At 45.0% G+C, this 18,064-nt stretch overlaps 3 protein-coding genes and 17 non-coding genes across 20 annotated transcripts; 19 read left to right on the top strand and 1 right to left on the bottom strand.

Annotated features, from left to right (window-relative positions):
- The first annotated feature begins 206 nt into the window (after window positions 1-206).
- LOC131266428 (uncharacterized) lies at window positions 207-6,101 on the top strand. The gene is made up of 4 exons (XM_058268947.1): window positions 207-484; window positions 1,811-5,246; window positions 5,316-5,495; window positions 5,959-6,101. The coding sequence occupies exons 1-4, from the start codon at window positions 398-400 to the stop codon at window positions 6,099-6,101; spliced, it is 3,846 nt and encodes a 1,281-aa protein (XP_058124930.1). The 5' UTR covers window positions 207-397.
- Window positions 5,637-8,208, bottom strand: LOC131266429 (cytochrome c oxidase assembly protein COX18, mitochondrial). The gene is made up of 4 exons (XM_058268948.1): window positions 7,287-8,208; window positions 6,944-7,219; window positions 6,766-6,876; window positions 5,637-6,642 (listed from the first exon to the last, which is right to left on the bottom strand). The coding sequence occupies exons 1-4, from the start codon at window positions 7,752-7,754 to the stop codon at window positions 6,433-6,435; spliced, it is 1,065 nt and encodes a 354-aa protein (XP_058124931.1). The 5' UTR covers window positions 7,755-8,208; the 3' UTR covers window positions 5,637-6,432.
- A 2,303-nt stretch (window positions 8,209-10,511) lies between these two features.
- LOC131266430 (tax1-binding protein 3 homolog) lies at window positions 10,512-12,317 on the top strand. The gene is made up of 3 exons (XM_058268949.1): window positions 10,512-10,721; window positions 11,037-11,165; window positions 11,270-12,317. Exons 1-3 carry the CDS (start codon window positions 10,668-10,670, stop codon window positions 11,456-11,458), a joined length of 372 nt encoding a protein of 123 aa, XP_058124932.1. The 5' UTR covers window positions 10,512-10,667; the 3' UTR covers window positions 11,459-12,317.
- A 270-nt stretch (window positions 12,318-12,587) lies between these two features.
- LOC131267828 (5S ribosomal RNA) lies at window positions 12,588-12,706 on the top strand. The gene has a single exon (XR_009178408.1). It is a non-coding gene; the product is annotated as a 5S ribosomal RNA (ribosomal RNA).
- A 212-nt stretch (window positions 12,707-12,918) lies between these two features.
- On the top strand, window positions 12,919-13,037 carry LOC131267827 (5S ribosomal RNA). The gene has a single exon (XR_009178407.1). It is a non-coding gene; the product is annotated as a 5S ribosomal RNA (ribosomal RNA).
- Window positions 13,038-13,249: 212 nt separating this feature from the next.
- Window positions 13,250-13,368, top strand: LOC131267826 (5S ribosomal RNA). Its single transcript, XR_009178406.1, has one exon. It is a non-coding gene; the product is annotated as a 5S ribosomal RNA (ribosomal RNA).
- A 212-nt stretch (window positions 13,369-13,580) lies between these two features.
- LOC131267825 (5S ribosomal RNA) lies at window positions 13,581-13,699 on the top strand. The gene has a single exon (XR_009178405.1). It is a non-coding gene; the product is annotated as a 5S ribosomal RNA (ribosomal RNA).
- A 212-nt stretch (window positions 13,700-13,911) lies between these two features.
- Window positions 13,912-14,030, top strand: LOC131267824 (5S ribosomal RNA). The gene has a single exon (XR_009178404.1). It is a non-coding gene; the product is annotated as a 5S ribosomal RNA (ribosomal RNA).
- Window positions 14,031-14,242: 212 nt separating this feature from the next.
- Window positions 14,243-14,361, top strand: LOC131267823 (5S ribosomal RNA). Its single transcript, XR_009178403.1, has one exon. It is a non-coding gene; the product is annotated as a 5S ribosomal RNA (ribosomal RNA).
- Window positions 14,362-14,573: 212 nt separating this feature from the next.
- Window positions 14,574-14,692, top strand: LOC131267822 (5S ribosomal RNA). Its single transcript, XR_009178402.1, has one exon. It is a non-coding gene; the product is annotated as a 5S ribosomal RNA (ribosomal RNA).
- A 212-nt stretch (window positions 14,693-14,904) lies between these two features.
- LOC131267821 (5S ribosomal RNA) lies at window positions 14,905-15,023 on the top strand. Its single transcript, XR_009178401.1, has one exon. It is a non-coding gene; the product is annotated as a 5S ribosomal RNA (ribosomal RNA).
- Window positions 15,024-15,235: 212 nt separating this feature from the next.
- Window positions 15,236-15,354, top strand: LOC131267820 (5S ribosomal RNA). The gene has a single exon (XR_009178400.1). It is a non-coding gene; the product is annotated as a 5S ribosomal RNA (ribosomal RNA).
- A 212-nt stretch (window positions 15,355-15,566) lies between these two features.
- On the top strand, window positions 15,567-15,685 carry LOC131267819 (5S ribosomal RNA). Its single transcript, XR_009178399.1, has one exon. It is a non-coding gene; the product is annotated as a 5S ribosomal RNA (ribosomal RNA).
- Window positions 15,686-15,897: 212 nt separating this feature from the next.
- Window positions 15,898-16,016, top strand: LOC131267817 (5S ribosomal RNA). Its single transcript, XR_009178397.1, has one exon. It is a non-coding gene; the product is annotated as a 5S ribosomal RNA (ribosomal RNA).
- A 212-nt stretch (window positions 16,017-16,228) lies between these two features.
- Window positions 16,229-16,347, top strand: LOC131267815 (5S ribosomal RNA). The gene has a single exon (XR_009178396.1). It is a non-coding gene; the product is annotated as a 5S ribosomal RNA (ribosomal RNA).
- A 212-nt stretch (window positions 16,348-16,559) lies between these two features.
- On the top strand, window positions 16,560-16,678 carry LOC131267814 (5S ribosomal RNA). Its single transcript, XR_009178395.1, has one exon. It is a non-coding gene; the product is annotated as a 5S ribosomal RNA (ribosomal RNA).
- A 212-nt stretch (window positions 16,679-16,890) lies between these two features.
- LOC131267813 (5S ribosomal RNA) lies at window positions 16,891-17,009 on the top strand. Its single transcript, XR_009178394.1, has one exon. It is a non-coding gene; the product is annotated as a 5S ribosomal RNA (ribosomal RNA).
- Window positions 17,010-17,221: 212 nt separating this feature from the next.
- On the top strand, window positions 17,222-17,340 carry LOC131267812 (5S ribosomal RNA). The gene has a single exon (XR_009178393.1). It is a non-coding gene; the product is annotated as a 5S ribosomal RNA (ribosomal RNA).
- Window positions 17,341-17,552: 212 nt separating this feature from the next.
- LOC131268440 (5S ribosomal RNA) lies at window positions 17,553-17,671 on the top strand. The gene has a single exon (XR_009178979.1). It is a non-coding gene; the product is annotated as a 5S ribosomal RNA (ribosomal RNA).
- A 212-nt stretch (window positions 17,672-17,883) lies between these two features.
- Window positions 17,884-18,002, top strand: LOC131268439 (5S ribosomal RNA). The gene has a single exon (XR_009178978.1). It is a non-coding gene; the product is annotated as a 5S ribosomal RNA (ribosomal RNA).
- The last annotated feature ends 62 nt before the right edge of the window (window positions 18,003-18,064 follow it).

Here is an 18,064-nt window from a genome sequence, read left to right as displayed (position 1 = left end):
TGGACCAAACGGTTCAGCCACGGTGACTCGAACCAACCCGAAGCAATGCGGCGCTCGGCTTCTGAGAGGCCAATCTCGCATGAAATCTTTATGCATTGCCCTGTGGGATCTCTCGTATACTGCCGATCGTGGCCACATCCCGCTCATTCCACGATCGAAACTAGACCAGACTGGACGTGTTGTGCCTGCTAGGGACGTTGACGGTCACCTCTAGCTGTACAAAAGGCATCAGCGCCGTATGAGAGTGATTGTGGTTCACTGGTTCCTAGAGCCATTCGCAGGAGTACCGTGTTTACCAAACATTTGTGATTTTTATCAGTGATACCGAGAGGAAAATAAGTTGGGCAGACGAGTGAAACAAATTTATTGGTGGTTGTTAAAGGAAAAAGTGGACAAGATGCGGCAAAAAGTTTGGAAAAGGCCCAGAATAGCGTTTCTCGTAGCGATCGTGCTGTTAGGAGGATGCTTCAATGTAGTGCAAAGTGTAAGTTGAAAATATTTCCAAAAAAAGTGTGTGTTGTTAAAAATAAAATTGATACTCACGGTTCATCCTTTACCGTTCCACGAAAGCAAATATCGGTTGCCAGAGCTGATTCTTTCTTGAAAGTATTAGTCTTATCAGATCACCATATCCGCGGTGTTTCGGACGGTTCGCTCTGTTGTTGTGTCCTTTGATGTGTTTTCTAAGACTTTTGGTAGAGCATATTACAGTGAAAACGAATCTACGAGAAAGATTAAGGTTTGAACGATCTATGAGAATACTCCTGTTAATGTTTTGAGGAACGACTCTGTGATTACACGATCGACGTTGGACCGTCCCAGATGTCGTCATCATAATAACCTCGCTCCAATTCTTTCCGCTATAAGCGCTATCTTATGGAACCGCTAGACAGTTCACTATCAAATGGGAAACAGTTCAAGAAAAGCTGCATGCTTCCTATTTTTCAAAGAATACTAGCAAACATCTTATCGCTTATGGAAGCAAAATGATTCAGTTAAAAAATAAAAAAAGAACTTCTGTGCAAAAACAAAATGCAAATATACTTTTCAATTGAAAACGCAGATAGAACGGGAAGAATGAGGATCGTCTCCACCTCACAGATTTTTTCTTTAGAATTTTGATTCATAATTATTAATTGTTTGTAGACAGCATTTTTCATGTCAAATAGCTTCATAGACCTGAACGGTAATTGATCTCATGTTTGTCTTACTATATTAGCAACGAAAAGCAAACAACTCGAAGCGAACAAGAGATTGTTGTCTTCAAATACATGCGTTCATGTGCTGATAGCGTTTCATCTGATGTTCCAGAGGTTTTATGTTGTTGACAATTACTCATTCATATTATCATTATCACTAACATAAAGCAGTTGTTTTGATTGAAGAGTAATTTGCTTTTTAATCTTTGTATTTCACAAGAAACAAACGTTAATCGCTTCGAAAAATCAGTCTTGCATTTTGTAACTGCGCAATACATATTTGTTCTCTAATGAAAAATGAAAATTACATAACTGTTCTCTAATGACCACCTTTTGAAACATTTGTTTTATTAATATTTGATATATTAATTAATTGTTATCGATCAAATGTCGTCTGAGATTTGTTTTATAATCGTTGCACTAAGCCAATGTAAAAAGTTAATACTTCCCGTGAATGTACATGAGCAAGAAAATGAATTTCGTACGTGTCATATTTTAAATTCTACTACGTAATCTCTCTCCTAGATCGTTGCAAATGATTGTTTTGATCAAATTTAGCAAATATACTTTCCTAATCGCATTTGACTACCGCTTTTCTATTAAAACCCCAGATCTACGATCCAAGGACGTCGCCACAACAGAACCACGTTCATATGATGCCGGAAATGCACGGTTCTTATAGTCAGGTACACCATCATCGGCCGTACGAAGCGGAGACTACGTACTACACCCCAATGGTCCGTCAGTATGCACCGGTACAAAGGCAGCATCATACAGTGCAACAGCACGGCCCGTCGGCTCCACTTTACCAACCGGGAGTACCGCTAGCACCTTTTCCTAGAGATGGACAGCGTGCACCGGAAGCTAAAGCTCGAGCTTTACCGTACACCCAGCAGCAGCAATCGGTCCCCTTAGCCTCTCGCTCGAGCTTTGGATACGGTGCGGAGGATCGTTTGATCGGCGAAACGTTATCTGCAAAACCTGCTGTCCGCGCTCCGATCCACCCATCCCTTAAGGACTTTGACGGTATCAACTGCCCGGAGGGTATGACTGGTCATTTCGTGTACGCAATGGACTGCCGCCAGTTTCTAAACTGCTGGAAAGGACGCGGTTTCATTCAGAGCTGTGCACCCGGTACTTTGTTCAATCCGGAGACACGTGAATGCGATCATGCTTCTAAGGTAAGCTGTCTACCCGCACCGGTATCTCTGAATGGTATTAGACCAGCCACCGAAACCCGTGAGGCTCCGAAACTTGCCGCTTACACCGCACCGAAGCAGGAGCAAGAACCGGTGTGTCCGCCGGGTGTTATCGGACTACTACCCCATCCAACCGACTGCAGGAAGTTTGTAAACTGTAATAATGGTGCTCGCCACATTCAAGATTGTGGTCCGGGTACGGCTTTTAATTCGCGAATTCTCGTATGTGACCACATCTATAACGTAGACTGCGACAATACGGAGAACATTATACTCGGTATCAACCGGCCACAAATTCCGGTACCACAGAGTCCTACTCCTCCTCGAGCTCATTATCCCACGCAGGCTTCAGCCGGATCCCAACCCGTATCTGTTGTCGTTCAGCCTGGTGGTTCTCCGGGAGGTTATGATACCAGTGGACAACAATCCATTCATCCCGATGTAGAAGAAATTGAACTTCTGAAAGAAACCACAGCGGATGGTAATGAATATGACGATAACAGGGATCAAGATGCCGAATATGGAGGTTTCGATTTACGTTTTAATATCGGAGCACCGGAAGTGGATCGTCGCCAACCGAAAGCATCTCGCTTGGACCCTACAAGAGCACCAGCGCAACGACAACCGGAACAAAGGCCATATCCTGTCTACGAACCACCTCCAACTAAAGCAATCCATTCACTTAAACGTGATCCTATAGAGGAAGTACAGTCCATCCATAGGCCCGTTTACGTTCCACCGCCACCAACTGCTAGCTCAACGACCACTAGAGTACCACTTTCCGAGTATCCAACAACTATAGCCCGTCCCCTAGGAACGCCACAACCCACGGTACGCAAGGAAGACATTAATGTCCAGCAACATCTGGACGCACTCAAGCTTATGTTATCCCCATACATGAAGGAACACAAGCAGGGGGTGGAATTGAACGCCACAAAATTGAGCACTATGATGACGACTACCACGACCACTACTGAGGAGCCACCTGTGGTGCAAGTGATAGGATTGCCACCACCGACACCACGTGGTAGTAAGTCAACCGTTGCAGCACCGTACAGCCTCCTTCCGACTCCTGGCGAAGTGAATGAGTTCTTCTACGGTGCTTCGGATCCGGTTCCATTGGCATCCTGGCCACTTCCTCCGCCGTACATCATGGAACAGCCAACCCCTCCACCAGAGTCAGTTGTTTATCCGATCTACCGTAGGCCAACCACCACGACCACGACGACTACGACGACTACCACCAGTAAGCCTCCTGCCGTGCGCAGTCGATTCGGGGACAATCGTCCCAATCCATGGCAACCAATGATAGTTCCTCATGCAACGACAACCCGAGCACCGACAACGACGACAACAACGACGGTGAGAACGACGACGACAACACAGGACCCTTGCTACGGTAAGTTCGTCTGTGGGAACGGAGTGTGCATCGACGAGGCGGAAGTTTGCGACGGAAAGGACGGCTGTGGCAATCGGGCCGATGAAAAAGTATGTGATCATATCGGTTACGAACTGAAGCTTTCGAAAAAGGCCCAAGGAAACGTGCAGGTGAAGGTGTACGATCGTTGGGGGTACGTCTGTGACGACAGCTTTGGAATCGATGCGGCAAATGTGGTATGCCGTGAGGCTGGCTACGAGGGTGGAGCAATGGAGGTGAAACCACACTCACATTTCCCGCCAAATGCAACCGATCCGAGCGGGGATGAGGATGGGCCGTTCTTCATGATGGATGCCGTCCGATGCCATGGAAACGAAAGTTCATTGCGAGAGTGCAACTTTAATGGGTGGGGTGTGAGCGATTGCAATGCTGAAGAAGTGGTGGGAGTGGTGTGCCGAACGCCCATCATGACTTGTCCGCAGGATTACTGGCTGTGTCACGCGTCAGAAGAGTGCATTCCGCTGCAGTTCCTATGCGACAACGTGCGGGACTGTGCGGATGGGTCGGACGAGTTGCCAGATCACTGCAAGGCTCCACTAGCCGTCCGTTTGGCGGGCGGTCCGAATGATCGCGAGGGACGCGTGGAGATCAACTACCATGGAACGTGGGGAACGGTGTGTGATGACGACTTTGGGGTGCGCGAGGCGAGAGTTATTTGCCGTCAGCTAGGATTCAACGGAACGGCGGAGGTTAGAAAGAACGTTTATCCGCCCGGTTCGGGGCAGATTTGGCTCGATCAGGTGGCTTGCAATGGCACGGAAACGTCGATCGAGCACTGTGTCCACTGGCACTGGGGCCAGCATAATTGTGGTCACTCGGAGGACGTCGGTGTGCGGTGCGGCGTGTATGTACCGACCAAACCAAGAACGGCACGGTTACGGAATACTCGACCGAATCCTCGATTCGATTTCGTCGAGCGTTCGCGCAAAATTCATCCCGACAGCTGTGGCCGGGTGATGGTTGATCCGACCCTTCGGAAACCCACCTACGGTGCTCGGGTTGTCCACGGTTCCGAGACAGTGTACGGCCACCATCCATGGCAGGCTTCGCTACGTGTGAAAACGCTTCACTGGTGTGGAGCGGTGTTAATCACGCGATACCACGTCCTCACGGCAGCCCACTGTCTGGTCGGGTACGCGAAAAGTACTTACCGGGTGCGCATCGGAGACTACCATACGACCGCGTACGATCAAGCCGAGATGGACATTTTCGTTGAGAACACGTATATCCACGAGCAGTTCCGTCAGGGTCACCACATGAGCAACGACATCGCGGTCGTTGTGCTTAAGACGCCAGTGCGCTTCAATAACTACGTGCAACCGATCTGCCTGCCAGCGCAGAACGCGCCGTACGAGGCGGGCAAAAACTGTACCATCTCCGGATGGGGTGCCACCGTAGCGGGATCGAAAGGTAAGGAGTATGCAATGATACCGGTAGGAATCGGTAGCAGTGTTTTCAACATCACACCTTTTTTCACAGATTCTTCCTTTGACTTGCGTGCTGGAATTGTTCCCCTGTTACCGGATAGTGTCTGCCGGCAGCCCGAAGTTTACGGGGACTCGTTGATCGATGGCATGTTTTGTGCTGGTACGCTCGAGCCCGGTGTTGACTCGTGCGATGGCGATTCCGGTGGGCCCTTGGTATGCCCTAACAGCGATGGTGAGTAATCCTAGGAAAAAAACGACAGTAGAAATAGATTCAGTGCTGGAAGTATACTAAAGAAGGAAAACTCAGTCGAATCAACTTAGACTCCAAAATGCCCTGCCCCCGTATTAGTACGAATTTCTTTTTCAAGTTTGAACATTGTACGAAACTTCCTTTATTTTCTTACGCCTTTTATAAAACAGTAATGTTTAACACAACAAAATGTTTAATACTAAAGTCCAAAGCTGTATATATAACTCTGTGATCAACAGTTTTAAACAGAAAATTGTATTCAAGAGTAGAAAATAATTTTCATAACAAAATTTGTGTCGAAGATCGTTGCTGTTCTTTAGCTAAAGAGCCTCGACGTGGCTTTCCACTTCACCAAGATTCCCACTTGATATCTAGCCTATCAATACCTAGCAACGGCTTGGGTTAAGTTTGAGAAAACATCTCATGTTATTTGGTTTCGTTCCAGGCACTAATGTCCTAACCGGTATCGTCTCGTGGGGAAAGCACTGTGGCTACGTGAATAAGCCGGGAGTTTACTTGAACGTGGCCTACTATCGAGACTGGATCGAGCAGAAGCTCAACCAATCGCTGCACCAGCATGGAGTTTAAGGCGTCGATAAGTTTTCTCTCCTTAATCAATAAGATAGAACTAAAAACTTAACTTCCGGAAACAATGAACCAGTAAACGTCGCAGAAAACATCACGGGGGATGACACCGAGTAGCTGAGTAGTACAGCGTGTTGCAATGTACCTTAAATATTTTTGATGGCATTTTTACACTTTTATATCTCTTATTAACGTAGTGATACTGAAAAAACATCAATGGGGTTAGCAATATAAGATATATAATAAAACGCCCGTAAACGTGGTTTATGTACAAAAGCAAAGTGCATAATTTAAAATTAATGTATTGAAACTTTAACTATCTTATTCGAACGGATCACACTTTCGGGCTGGGATTAGAACTGGACAAACGGTTGCTTAGGGCACTGAACTTCGACGTTAACTTGTGGTATAGGTGTTGGTAAGGTTGGGACGACTCTGACGGTACGGCTGGAATTCCTACGGCGCGACGAACGCGAGGAGATAGAAGAAACAGATTTTGGCCCAATCCGTATGCACTGGACGAGACCCAGTACAGGCAAAGACACTACAAAGTAAAAAAAAAATGAAAATAGCCGTCACGAAAGAGTATTGTAATTACGGAAATTAATTGGATGTTAATAGCTGTTTTGCCACCTTAAGAAGGGTTAACATAGGAACTGTAATTTACCGAAGGAACGGAAGCAGCAATTGGAACCATTACGATGCTTAGCACACGAAACAGATTGGTAAATACGGTTTGAAGTTTCGAGGGTAGCTTTGTTCGAGACGCAGCTTGAATCTGGACAAAAGGAATAAATAAATAAAATATTACGTGATCGGTTTGGGAAGATTTCCGACTTGCCTACCTCGATGATAGTTAAGTTTATAACACCCAGCGCAACCGGTAGTATAAGTGATTGATCTAATTCGGTCAGATTCGGTATCCAACCGAAACCACCCACTGTTAACTCGGTGTATGCAATCTGCGCCTCGATGGCGGTCGGATCGGGCATAAGGGACACCAAATTTCGAATTGCCACCGACTGCACTATCCACAGCGGTATCTGACCCCAGAGCAGTACCATCGTCTTGGCTGGGTGACAGTTTTCGCGGACGATTAGTTTGTTCCACTGTTTTTTAAGCTGAAAGCGTAATAAAAGTGGATTATTGTTTGTTAAGTAATCAACAGCTCCCGTACGAAAAACCTACCGAATGATTGTACATGATGCGCGCTTCCTTTTCAGACCAATTGAATTTTTTTATAGCGTAGGCTGTTTCCATCTTCAGTTCCTTGATAATGTCGGGCATTTCCATTGAAATTTTTTCCAGACGTGCCAATATTTTGTTCTGATAGATCGCAAGCGGCAAGGTGACAAATGTTCGTAGGCCAACCGTCGCGAGAATAATCGTCGCCCACCAGGGAAGTCCGGTGAAATCGTGAAAATCTATCATCCCATGCTGAACGTAAGCTACCGGTTTGCTGTGGGAGATCGATTGCCAAATGCTGGTGACGGTAGCTTCGTAGGAAAACTGCCGTACCGCCGATTGCGGAAGGAATCCCTGGACACTGGCATTGTTCCACCGTGGCGTTGTTAGCACCGCATGTTCCCTATAAGTGTGCGTAGATAATCTTCCGGACGATAGTGCCACCGTTCGGAGGGTTCTTAGGTAGCTCATGCTTACTTCACTAAGAAACTATGGAATGAAATAGAAATGACGCTCCTTCAGCCGATTGTGTGTACTTGGTTGAAATTATTATTTGGTTGGTGTTGGGAGACAGTTTCAAACGTTAAGTCTAAAACTGATTAGCCCGCAGTTTTCGGGCGTGTGCACCCAGGCATGCCAGTATGCCGACGATGCTTATGAGCACTCCTAGGACCAGTGCCGCGCCATCACCGAAATCCATTCCGTCGGCTGCAGCACAATCCGCACAAAGCACGATCGTGGTCAGAAACAGGAAAACAAACTGTTGTAGCATGATTTATCAGCAAGAATATCCACAGCAACGGTAACACACAGCGTACGTTTAGCTCAAGAAAATTATGATATCAGATTCACGATACGGAAAGCAGTTTTAATGGCAACACAAAGAAATGTGAATTATTTTTACGCTGAAAAACCTACCGCTCCAGAATTGATAACAACATTTGACGTTTCATTTGCCAATAGTGTTGGCAGAATCGGGATTCGGAAGATTCGAAGATTGCATCCCTAGACAGATTCTACAGATTCGAATCCCATCTGACGGATTCTAAAGATTTGATTCGATTAGGATTCGAATCAGATTTGATTTGTTTAGGACTTGATTTGATCCTAAACTGTTTGAATCAGTTCCAGTTCGGCGTTGCATCAGAGCGGATGGTTAGCAGTGCACGAGGTTCCTGAAAGGGTTAGCGGAAAAGTAAGGTTACGGCACGACCGCGTGGTCACCCCGAGCTGGAGCTCAGGTCAGAAAAATCCTAGCTGCCGCACATCTCGTTCTGTTTGAGTCAATCAAGCGGACCACGAGTTCTTGTGTCCTGACAACGGAAGGAATTATCCCTCCCGTGGCCGGCGGGTGGACATATGGCTATTATTAGCCGGTCCTAAAGGACGAGCCCCTTCATAGGAGTTCGGACAGAGTCGGTACGCCTCTGATTACGAGTAAGGGAACAAACGTTCGACTTAGCGTAGGAGGATATACCCCGACTCGCATAGCGAAAGATGAAGAAGAACTGTTTGAATCGACTCACAATTATTTGAGTCGAATTAATCACATAACGAGTCGATCTAGAGACAATGTAATTGATTTCAGTTTACTCTAATCGAACGCTGGGTAGGTTTATTGGACATAGATTGAGTTTTTTGCGCGATTTGCAAGTTAGGCTCTAGAAAAAATTCTGGAACCTATTTTTTAGGTTTTGAGAAAGTTTATTTTTCGAAAAGCTTCGGAAGTCTACCTCGGGGTCCACACTACAGCGCGACGTCCCGTCACGAAACGCGACGTCGCCTGACAGGCGGCTGAACTCCATATAAAAAAATGTCGCACAAATTGCGCTAGACGATGCTAGTGTAGAAGCAGCGAAAAACGCGTCGTCGCGCTAGCTCTTGTCAAATGTCAATTCTAAACGTAAACAAACCGACAGCTGGACAAAACGTAAACAAGCCGAAACACAAACGCATATAAAACGAGCAATATTATCCACGAAACATCGGATTTTTCGTTGTACTACTTATTTCTAGCCTTCACAAATGAAATTCAGTTATGAAACTCCGTTTTAATTGATTTTTTTTCCAAAGATTTTTCGGGTGCCGAAACGTAAACAAACTGCTCTTCAACAAGTAGGAAATGATGTGGAAATATATACCAGTTTCAGTTCGGCAGTGAATCAGAGCGGAGGTTAGCAGTGCAGTTCCTGAAAGGGTTAGCGGAAAAGTAAGGTTACGGCACGACCGCGTGGTCACGCCGAGCTGGAGCTCAGGTCAGAAAAATCCTAGCTGCCGCACATCTCGTTCTGTTTGAGTCAATCAAGCGGACCACGAGTTCTTGTGTCCTGACAACGGAAGGAATTATCCCTCCCGTGGCCGGCGGGTGGACATATGGCTATTATTAGCCGGTCCTAAAGGACGAGCCCCTTCATAGGAGTTCGGACAGAGTCGGTACGCCTCTGATTACGAGTAAGGGAACTAACGTTCGACTTAGCGTAGGAGGATATACCCCGACTCGCATAGCGAAAGAAGAAGAAGAAGAAGAAATATATACCTCCTATGGTGGGGCAAAATATCGTCGTTGTCTGTTTAAGTTTGTTTTCTCAGTGAATTTCAAATGTAGAAGCGCCAAACTCACTCAGGGTGCATAAAATACGTGGCTTATCAAATATCATGCATTACTACGTCAAAATTCAACAAAAAATTTTAGCCGAGTTTGCGCCCCAATGTGATACATATTTCCACATACTCCCCTACCTCTGTCGCGCTTGGCTTCCGCGATTGTTCTGCCGGAACTGGGCTACTTTTGAAACGGGACGTCGCGCTGAACTGCGGATAGTAATCACTTTGGTGTGGATCCCATGGCTCAAATTGACGCATAGTGGTGGGTAGTTCCCTCGGAACTGAAATGAAAAAGCTCCCCCTGAGAGCGGATAGCGATAACGATCCTGATGGTCCAGGGGACCTTTCACAGAATCGGTTTTGCCTTAGGATCAATTCAACCATTGATTATACAATTGTTAAAGTAACAAATAATGAGAAAAATCGGTAATTGGGATTGGGACTCGGATTCGAAGATCCAGATCTCAGAATAGATTTGAATCGAAAGATCCGAATCCCTGTAGGGATTTAGTTTCCTCATCACTATTTGCCAATAAAATTAAAAATCCCAGTGAAAAGAGAATATGAATAATATTAGCATACGAACTGTCAAGCAGCGACACCACTTTTTTCAGTGGTGTTTGTTATTCCGCAGGAATCGATCGAAGCCACTGTAAAATAGACGAATCGTAAAAGTTCCAACAACAGCGCGGAAGTTTTGTCATATCAAATCTACTGGACTGTAGGACATCTTCCATTACCTCTTGCGTGCTACAACAACTACCTCACGCAGCCAGCGAAATGGCGAAAAAAGCTTTCCAGCATCAGGCGGGTACCGCAATGGAGTGCTTAAGCGTAAGTTGTGTGGAATCAATGACTTGTTGATGCATGATGTTAGTTACTTATGGCCATCCTGCGTATGAATCATCAGTTAAGGAAAGCGATTACGCATATCGGTTCTTGAAAGTTTGCACGGAACGATAGTAGGTTGTTGCTGTGGATGACCTCAAAGATTCCATTGAAGAGTCAGTCGAAACGTAAACAATTGCAAACAAAGCATGATAACAAGACTGAAGTGAGAACACCTTGGTGGCCCTGCGATACATACCGTAAAATTAATCCTAATAGGTTGTCTGTTGCAAACGGCTAAATACTCTCTTTCGCTTACAGATTCCCATAACTTTACACAAGGAAAAGGACATCGACGAAGAAGGTCGCGAGGTGCTGAAATGTGGATTCAAAATAGGCGGTGGCATTGATCAGGACTTCCGAAAAAGTCCGCAGGGATACACGGACTATGTAAGTGCATTTATAGTTAGTGTGCGCATGAAGTCGTTAAAGTCATTCAATTGTGTATCCAACGTTCGTCTAATCTATTTTATTTAATTATGTTTGAACGACAGGGAATCTACGTGACTGAAGTGCATGAAGGTAGCCCAGCTGCTAAATCGGGCCTGCGAATGCACGACAAAATCCTGCAGTGCAACGGATATGATTTCACCATGGTCACACACAAAAAGGCTGTAAGTTACATACGGAAAAATCCCGTCCTGAATCTGCTTGTTGCGAGAAAAGGCGTTACATCGACGTAAAGAGAGCGGAGCAATAGTCAGTTATAGACAAGACAAAAGAAAAAAAGTAATTTTCATGTTAAACCACTCTTGCTAGGCAAAAGGGTATCTGAAGCATTCCAATAGTGAACAATTGGTACACACTCGAAAAACTAAGCAACACTATTGACATAGTATCGAAGAGCTGCGTATTTATAATCAAATGTCTAAGACTCGAACAAGTAACATTGCAGTCCTCGTAAAAAAATGGTGAGGAAAGATGTTTGCTTGAAGTGCTACCTGTACTAGCTTCAAATTACATTTTTACAAACGGTCAACTGCACGAATAGCAGTTTTGGATTATTACAAACATTATGTCCTACATCAACTACTATTACTATTCTACATTCGCGTTTACAAGTTCACAATTAAAGATATACTATTCCTAAAATCATCTTTTGTTTACCTCAAGCTAGACGGTATGGAGGTGAAATTGAGGGTTTATATTGCAGATATCTATTGATTATTTTTAAGCATGTTTCTAGGCATAATCGTCGTTAGTTAGTTAGGATAAGTCGCGCAGAAAAAAAAAATCACTCATATGAATGGATAGATAGTTGCTTATAGATGATACTCTTTATTGCGAGGTTTTAGCCGCATTTACGATCAATGGTAAAAACAAACACAGAAAAAATATATTAGTGGAAAATTTTGCAACCGCATGACAACGGAGAGGATAATGCAAAAGCATAATGAGAACACTGCCATCATTGGAAGATGTTCTTTTCGTTTGTATTTCGACAAATATTTTTACACATACTTGTACTACCGATACGAACAACTTTCTTAGTTGGTCGGTGAAACTTTCATATTTAGCAAATAAAAATGTATGCCAAAGTAAGATCAAACTGTGTAGAACATACATGTTTAGTGCTTATTGAAGGTAGAAAGAAGTAACGGGAATGTTGTCAGCTTCTCAAACCTGAAGCTCAATATTGTAAATATTGTATGCATGATGTTCTATTTCTCATACTTCAAAACTAAACGGTATCGAGCATGATTATCTATACGGTTGTTTCTTCAACTGACTATTGTAAAGCATTATCTATTTTAAGCTCCTGGCAGCCTCCTTCGACGACGCTTATGTTGCGGACATAGCAGGAGCATACTTGTCAACGACCATACCATGTTGAAAACACCGGTTCTCGTCCGATCACCGAAGTTAAGCAACATCGGGCATGGTTAGTACTTAGGTGGGTGACCACTTGGGAACGCCATGTGTCGTTGGCATCCTCAAACTTTTTACACGCCGTTTGGTTGTGTGCGTGTGTGTGGGAATAATATTGTTCCTCTCGTGGAAGGGAAACAAAAAGAAATTTCATTAAATGAGTCCTTTTCACCTTGTTGTTGGAAGAACTGAACATTGTGAGAATGTTCTATTTTTAGCTCCGTCCAGCCTCCTTCGACGGCGATTATGTTGCGGACATAGCAGGAGCATACTTGTCAACGACCATACCATGTTGAAAACACCGGTTCTCGTCCGATCACCGAAGTTAAGCAACATCGGGCATGGTTAGTACTTAGGTGGGTGACCACTTGGGAACGCCATGTGTCGTTGGCATCCTCAAACTTTTTACACGCCGTTTGGTTGTGTGCGTGTGTGTGGGAATAATATTGTTCCTCTCGTGGAAGGGAAACAAAAAGAAATTTCATTAAATGAGTCCTTTTCACCTTGTTGTTGGAAGAACTGAACATTGTGAGAATGTTCTATTTTTAGCTCCGTCCAGCCTCCTTCGACGGCGATTATGTTGCGGACATAGCAGGAGCATACTTGTCAACGACCATACCATGTTGAAAACACCGGTTCTCGTCCGATCACCGAAGTTAAGCAACATCGGGCATGGTTAGTACTTAGGTGGGTGACCACTTGGGAACGCCATGTGTCGTTGGCATCCTCAAACTTTTTACACGCCGTTTGGTTGTGTGCGTGTGTGTGGGAATAATATTGTTCCTCTCGTGGAAGGGAAACAAAAAGAAATTTCATTAAATGAGTCCTTTTCACCTTGTTGTTGGAAGAACTGAACATTGTGAGAATGTTCTATTTTTAGCTCCGTCCAGCCTCCTTCGACGACGCTTATGTTGCGGACATAGCAGGAGCATACTTGTCAACGACCATACCATGTTGAAAACACCGGTTCTCGTCCGATCACCGAAGTTAAGCAACATCGGGCATGGTTAGTACTTAGGTGGGTGACCACTTGGGAACGCCATGTGTCGTTGGCATCCTCAAACTTTTTACACGCCGTTTGGTTGTGTGCGTGTGTGTGGGAATAATATTGTTCCTCTCGTGGAAGGGAAACAAAAAGAAATTTCATTAAATGAGTCCTTTTCACCTTGTTGTTGGAAGAACTGAACATTGTGAGAATGTTCTATTTTTAGCTCCGTCCAGCCTCCTTCGACGACGCTTATGTTGCGGACATAGCAGGAGCATACTTGTCAACGACCATACCATGTTGAAAACACCGGTTCTCGTCCGATCACCGAAGTTAAGCAACATCGGGCATGGTTAGTACTTAGGTGGGTGACCACTTGGGAACGCCATGTGTCGTTGGCATCCTCAAACTTTTTACACGCCGTTTGGTTGTGTGCGTGTGTGTGGGAATAATATTGTTCCTCTCGTGGAAGGGAAACAAAAAGAAATTTCATTAAATGAGTCCTTTTCACCTTGTTGTTGGAAGAACTGAACATTGTGAGAATGTTCTATTTTTAGCTCCGTCCAGCCTCCTTCGACGGCGATTATGTTGCGGACATAGCAGGAGCATACTTGTCAACGACCATACCATGTTGAAAACACCGGTTCTCGTCCGATCACCGAAGTTAAGCAACATCGGGCATGGTTAGTACTTAGGTGGGTGACCACTTGGGAACGCCATGTGTCGTTGGCATCCTCAAACTTTTTACACGCCGTTTGGTTGTGTGCGTGTGTGTGGGAATAATATTGTTCCTCTCGTGGAAGGGAAACAAAAAGAAATTTCATTAAATGAGTCCTTTTCACCTTGTTGTTGGAAGAACTGAACATTGTGAGAATGTTCTATTTTTAGCTCCGTCCAGCCTCCTTCGACGGCGATTATGTTGCGGACATAGCAGGAGCATACTTGTCAACGACCATACCATGTTGAAAACACCGGTTCTCGTCCGATCACCGAAGTTAAGCAACATCGGGCATGGTTAGTACTTAGGTGGGTGACCACTTGGGAACGCCATGTGTCGTTGGCATCCTCAAACTTTTTACACGCGGTTTGGTTGTGTGCGTGTGTGTGGGAATAATATTGTTCCTCTCGTGGAAGGGAAACAAAAAGAAATTTCATTAAATGAGTCCTTTTCACCTTGTTGTTGGAAGAACTGAACATTGTGAGAATGTTCTATTTTTAGCTCCGTCCAGCCTCCTTCGACGACGCTTATGTTGCGGACATAGCAGGAGCATACTTGTCAACGACCATACCATGTTGAAAACACCGGTTCTCGTCCGATCACCGAAGTTAAGCAACATCGGGCATGGTTAGTACTTAGGTGGGTGACCACTTGGGAACGCCATGTGTCGTTGGCATCCTCAAACTTTTTACACGCCGTTTGGTTGTGTGCGTGTGTGTGGGAATAATATTGTTCCTCTCGTGGAAGGGAAACAAAAAGAAATTTCATTAAATGAGTCCTTTTCACCTTGTTGTTGGAAGAACTGAACATTGTGAGAATGTTCTATTTTTAGCTCCGTCCAGCCTCCTTCGACGACGCTTATGTTGCGGACATAGCAGGAGCATACTTGTCAACGACCATACCATGTTGAAAACACCGGTTCTCGTCCGATCACCGAAGTTAAGCAACATCGGGCATGGTTAGTACTTAGGTGGGTGACCACTTGGGAACGCCATGTGTCGTTGGCATCCTCAAACTTTTTACACGCCGTTTGGTTGTGTGCGTGTGTGTGGGAATAATATTGTTCCTCTCGTGGAAGGGAAACAAAAAGAAATTACATTCAATGAGTCCTTTTCACCTTGTTGTTGGAAGAACTGAACATTGTGAGAATGTTCTATTTTTAGCTCCGTCCAGCCTCCTTCGACGGCGATTATGTTGCGGACATAGCAGGAGCATACTTGTCAACGACCATACCATGTTGAAAACACCGGTTCTCGTCCGATCACCGAAGTTAAGCAACATCGGGCATGGTTAGTACTTAGGTGGGTGACCACTTGGGAACGCCATGTGTCGTTGGCATCCTCAAACTTTTTACACGCCGTTTGGTTGTGTGCGTGTGTGTGGGAATAATATTGTTCCTCTCGTGGAAGGGAAACAAAAAGAAATTACATTCAATGAGTCCTTTTCACCTTGTTGTTGGAAGAACTGAACATTGTGAGAATGTTCTATTTTTAGCTCCGTCCAGCCTCCTTCGACGACGCTTATGTTGCGGACATAGCAGGAGCATACTTGTCAACGACCATACCATGTTGAAAACACCGGTTCTCGTCCGATCACCGAAGTTAAGCAACATCGGGCATGGTTAGTACTTAGGTGGGTGACCACTTGGGAACGCCATGTGTCGTTGGCATCCTCAAACTTTTTACACGCCGTTTGGTTGTGTGCGTGTGTGTGGGAATAATATTGTTCCTCTCGTGGAAGGGAAACAAAAAGAAATTTCATTAAATGAGTCCTTTTCACCTTGTTGTTGGAAGAACTGAACATTGTGAGAATGTTCTATTTTTAGCTCCGTCCAGCCTCCTTCGACGGCGATTATGTTGCGGACATAGCAGGAGCATACTTGTCAACGACCATACCATGTTGAAAACACCGGTTCTCGTCCGATCACCGAAGTTAAGCAACATCGGGCATGGTTAGTACTTAGGTGGGTGACCACTTGGGAACGCCATGTGTCGTTGGCATCCTCAAACTTTTTACACGCCGTTTGGTTGTGTGCGTGTGTGTGGGAATAATATTGTTCCTCTCGTGGAAGGGAAACAAAAAGAAATTTCATTAAATGAGTCCTTTTCACCTTGTTGTTGGAAGAACTGAACATTGTGAGAATGTTCTATTTTTAGCTCCGTCCAGCCTCCTTCGACGGCGATTATGTTGCGGACATAGCAGGAGCATACTTGTCAACGACCATACCATGTTGAAAACACCGGTTCTCGTCCGATCACCGAAGTTAAGCAACATCGGGCATGGTTAGTACTTAGGTGGGTGACCACTTGGGAACGCCATGTGTCGTTGGCATCCTCAAACTTTTTACACGCCGTTTGGTTGTGTGCGTGTGTGTGGGAATAATATTGTTCCTCTCGTGGAAGGGAAACAAAAAGAAATTTCATTAAATGAGTCCTTTTCACCTTGTTGTTGGAAGAACTGAACATTGTGAGAATGTTCTATTTTTAGCTCCGTCCAGCCTCCTTCGACGACGCTTATGTTGCGGACATAGCAGGAGCATACTTGTCAACGACCATACCATGTTGAAAACACCGGTTCTCGTCCGATCACCGAAGTTAAGCAACATCGGGCATGGTTAGTACTTAGGTGGGTGACCACTTGGGAACGCCATGTGTCGTTGGCATCCTCAAACTTTTTACACGCCGTTTGGTTGTGTGCGTGTGTGTGGGAATAATATTGTTCCTCTCGTGGAAGGGAAACAAAAAGAAATTTCATTAAATGAGTCCTTTTCACCTTGTTGTTGGAAGAACTGAACATTGTGAGAATGTTCTATTTTTAGCTCCGTCCAGCCTCCTTCGACGGCGATTATGTTGCGGACATAGCAGGAGCATACTTGTCAACGACCATACCATGTTGAAAACACCGGTTCTCGTCCGATCACCGAAGTTAAGCAACATCGGGCATGGTTAGTACTTAGGTGGGTGACCACTTGGGAACGCCATGTGTCGTTGGCATCCTCAAACTTTTTACACGCCGTTTGGTTGTGTGCGTGTGTGTGGGAATAATATTGTTCCTCTCGTGGAAGGGAAACAAAAAGAAATTACATTCAATGAGTCCTTTTCACCTTGTTGTTGGAAGAACTGAACATTGTGAGAATGTTCTATTTTTAGCTCCGTCCAGCCTCCTTCGACGACGCTTATGTTGCGGACATAGCAGGAGCATACTTGTCAACGACCATACCATGTTGAAAACACCGGTTCTCGTCCGATCACCGAAGTTAAGCAACATCGGGCATGGTTAGTACTTAGGTGGGTGACCACTTGGGAACGCCATGTGTCGTTGGCATCCTCAAACTTTTTACACGCCGTTTGGTTGTGTGCGTGTGTGTGGGAATAATATTGTTCCTCTCGTGGAAGGGAAACAAAAAGAAATTTCATTAAATGAGTCCTTTTCACCTTGTTGTTGGAAGAACTGAACATTGTGAGAATGTTCTATTTTTAGCTCCGTCCAGCCTCCTTCGACGGCGATTATGTTGCGGACATAGCAGGAGCATACTTGTCAACGACCATACCATGTTGAAAACACCGGTTCTCGTCCGATCACCGAAGTTAAGCAACATCGGGCATGGTTAGTACTTAGGTGGGTGACCACTTGGGAACGCCATGTGTCGTTGGCATCCTCAAACTTTTTACACGCCGTTTGGTTGTGTGCGTGTGTGTGGGAATAATATTGTTCCTC

Source organism: Anopheles coustani, chromosome 2, assembly GCF_943734705.1.
Source record: "Anopheles coustani chromosome 2, idAnoCousDA_361_x.2, whole genome shotgun sequence".
In the NCBI taxonomy this organism is placed as follows: Eukaryota; Metazoa; Arthropoda; class Insecta; order Diptera; family Culicidae; genus Anopheles; species Anopheles coustani.
This window is presented reverse-complemented; position numbering and strand designations above follow the sequence as displayed.

Coding starts and splice junctions, on each gene's coding strand:
- LOC131266428 (XM_058268947.1), top strand. CDS start 398: ATGCGGCAAAAAGTTTGGAAAAGGCCCAGAATAGCGTTTCTCGTAGCG. Junction 485..1,810: donor GCTTCAATGTAGTGCAAAGT/GTAAGTTGAAAA, acceptor TTAAAACCCCAG/ATCTACGATCCAAGGACGTC. Junction 5,496..5,958: donor GGTATGCCCTAACAGCGATG/GTGAGTAATCCT, acceptor GTTTCGTTCCAG/GCACTAATGTCCTAACCGGT.
- LOC131266429 (XM_058268948.1), bottom strand. CDS start 7,754: ATGAGCTACCTAAGAACCCTCCGAACGGTGGCACTATCGTCCGGAAGA. Junction 6,877..6,943: donor TAAACTTAACTATCATCGAG/GTAGGCAAGTCG, acceptor CCTTTTGTCCAG/ATTCAAGCTGCGTCTCGAAC. Junction 6,643..6,765: donor TTGCTGCTTCCGTTCCTTCG/GTAAATTACAGT, acceptor TTTACTTTGTAG/TGTCTTTGCCTGTACTGGGT.
- LOC131266430 (XM_058268949.1), top strand. CDS start 10,668: ATGGCGAAAAAAGCTTTCCAGCATCAGGCGGGTACCGCAATGGAGTGC. Junction 10,722..11,036: donor CCGCAATGGAGTGCTTAAGC/GTAAGTTGTGTG, acceptor TTTCGCTTACAG/ATTCCCATAACTTTACACAA. Junction 11,166..11,269: donor CGCAGGGATACACGGACTAT/GTAAGTGCATTT, acceptor TTTGAACGACAG/GGAATCTACGTGACTGAAGT.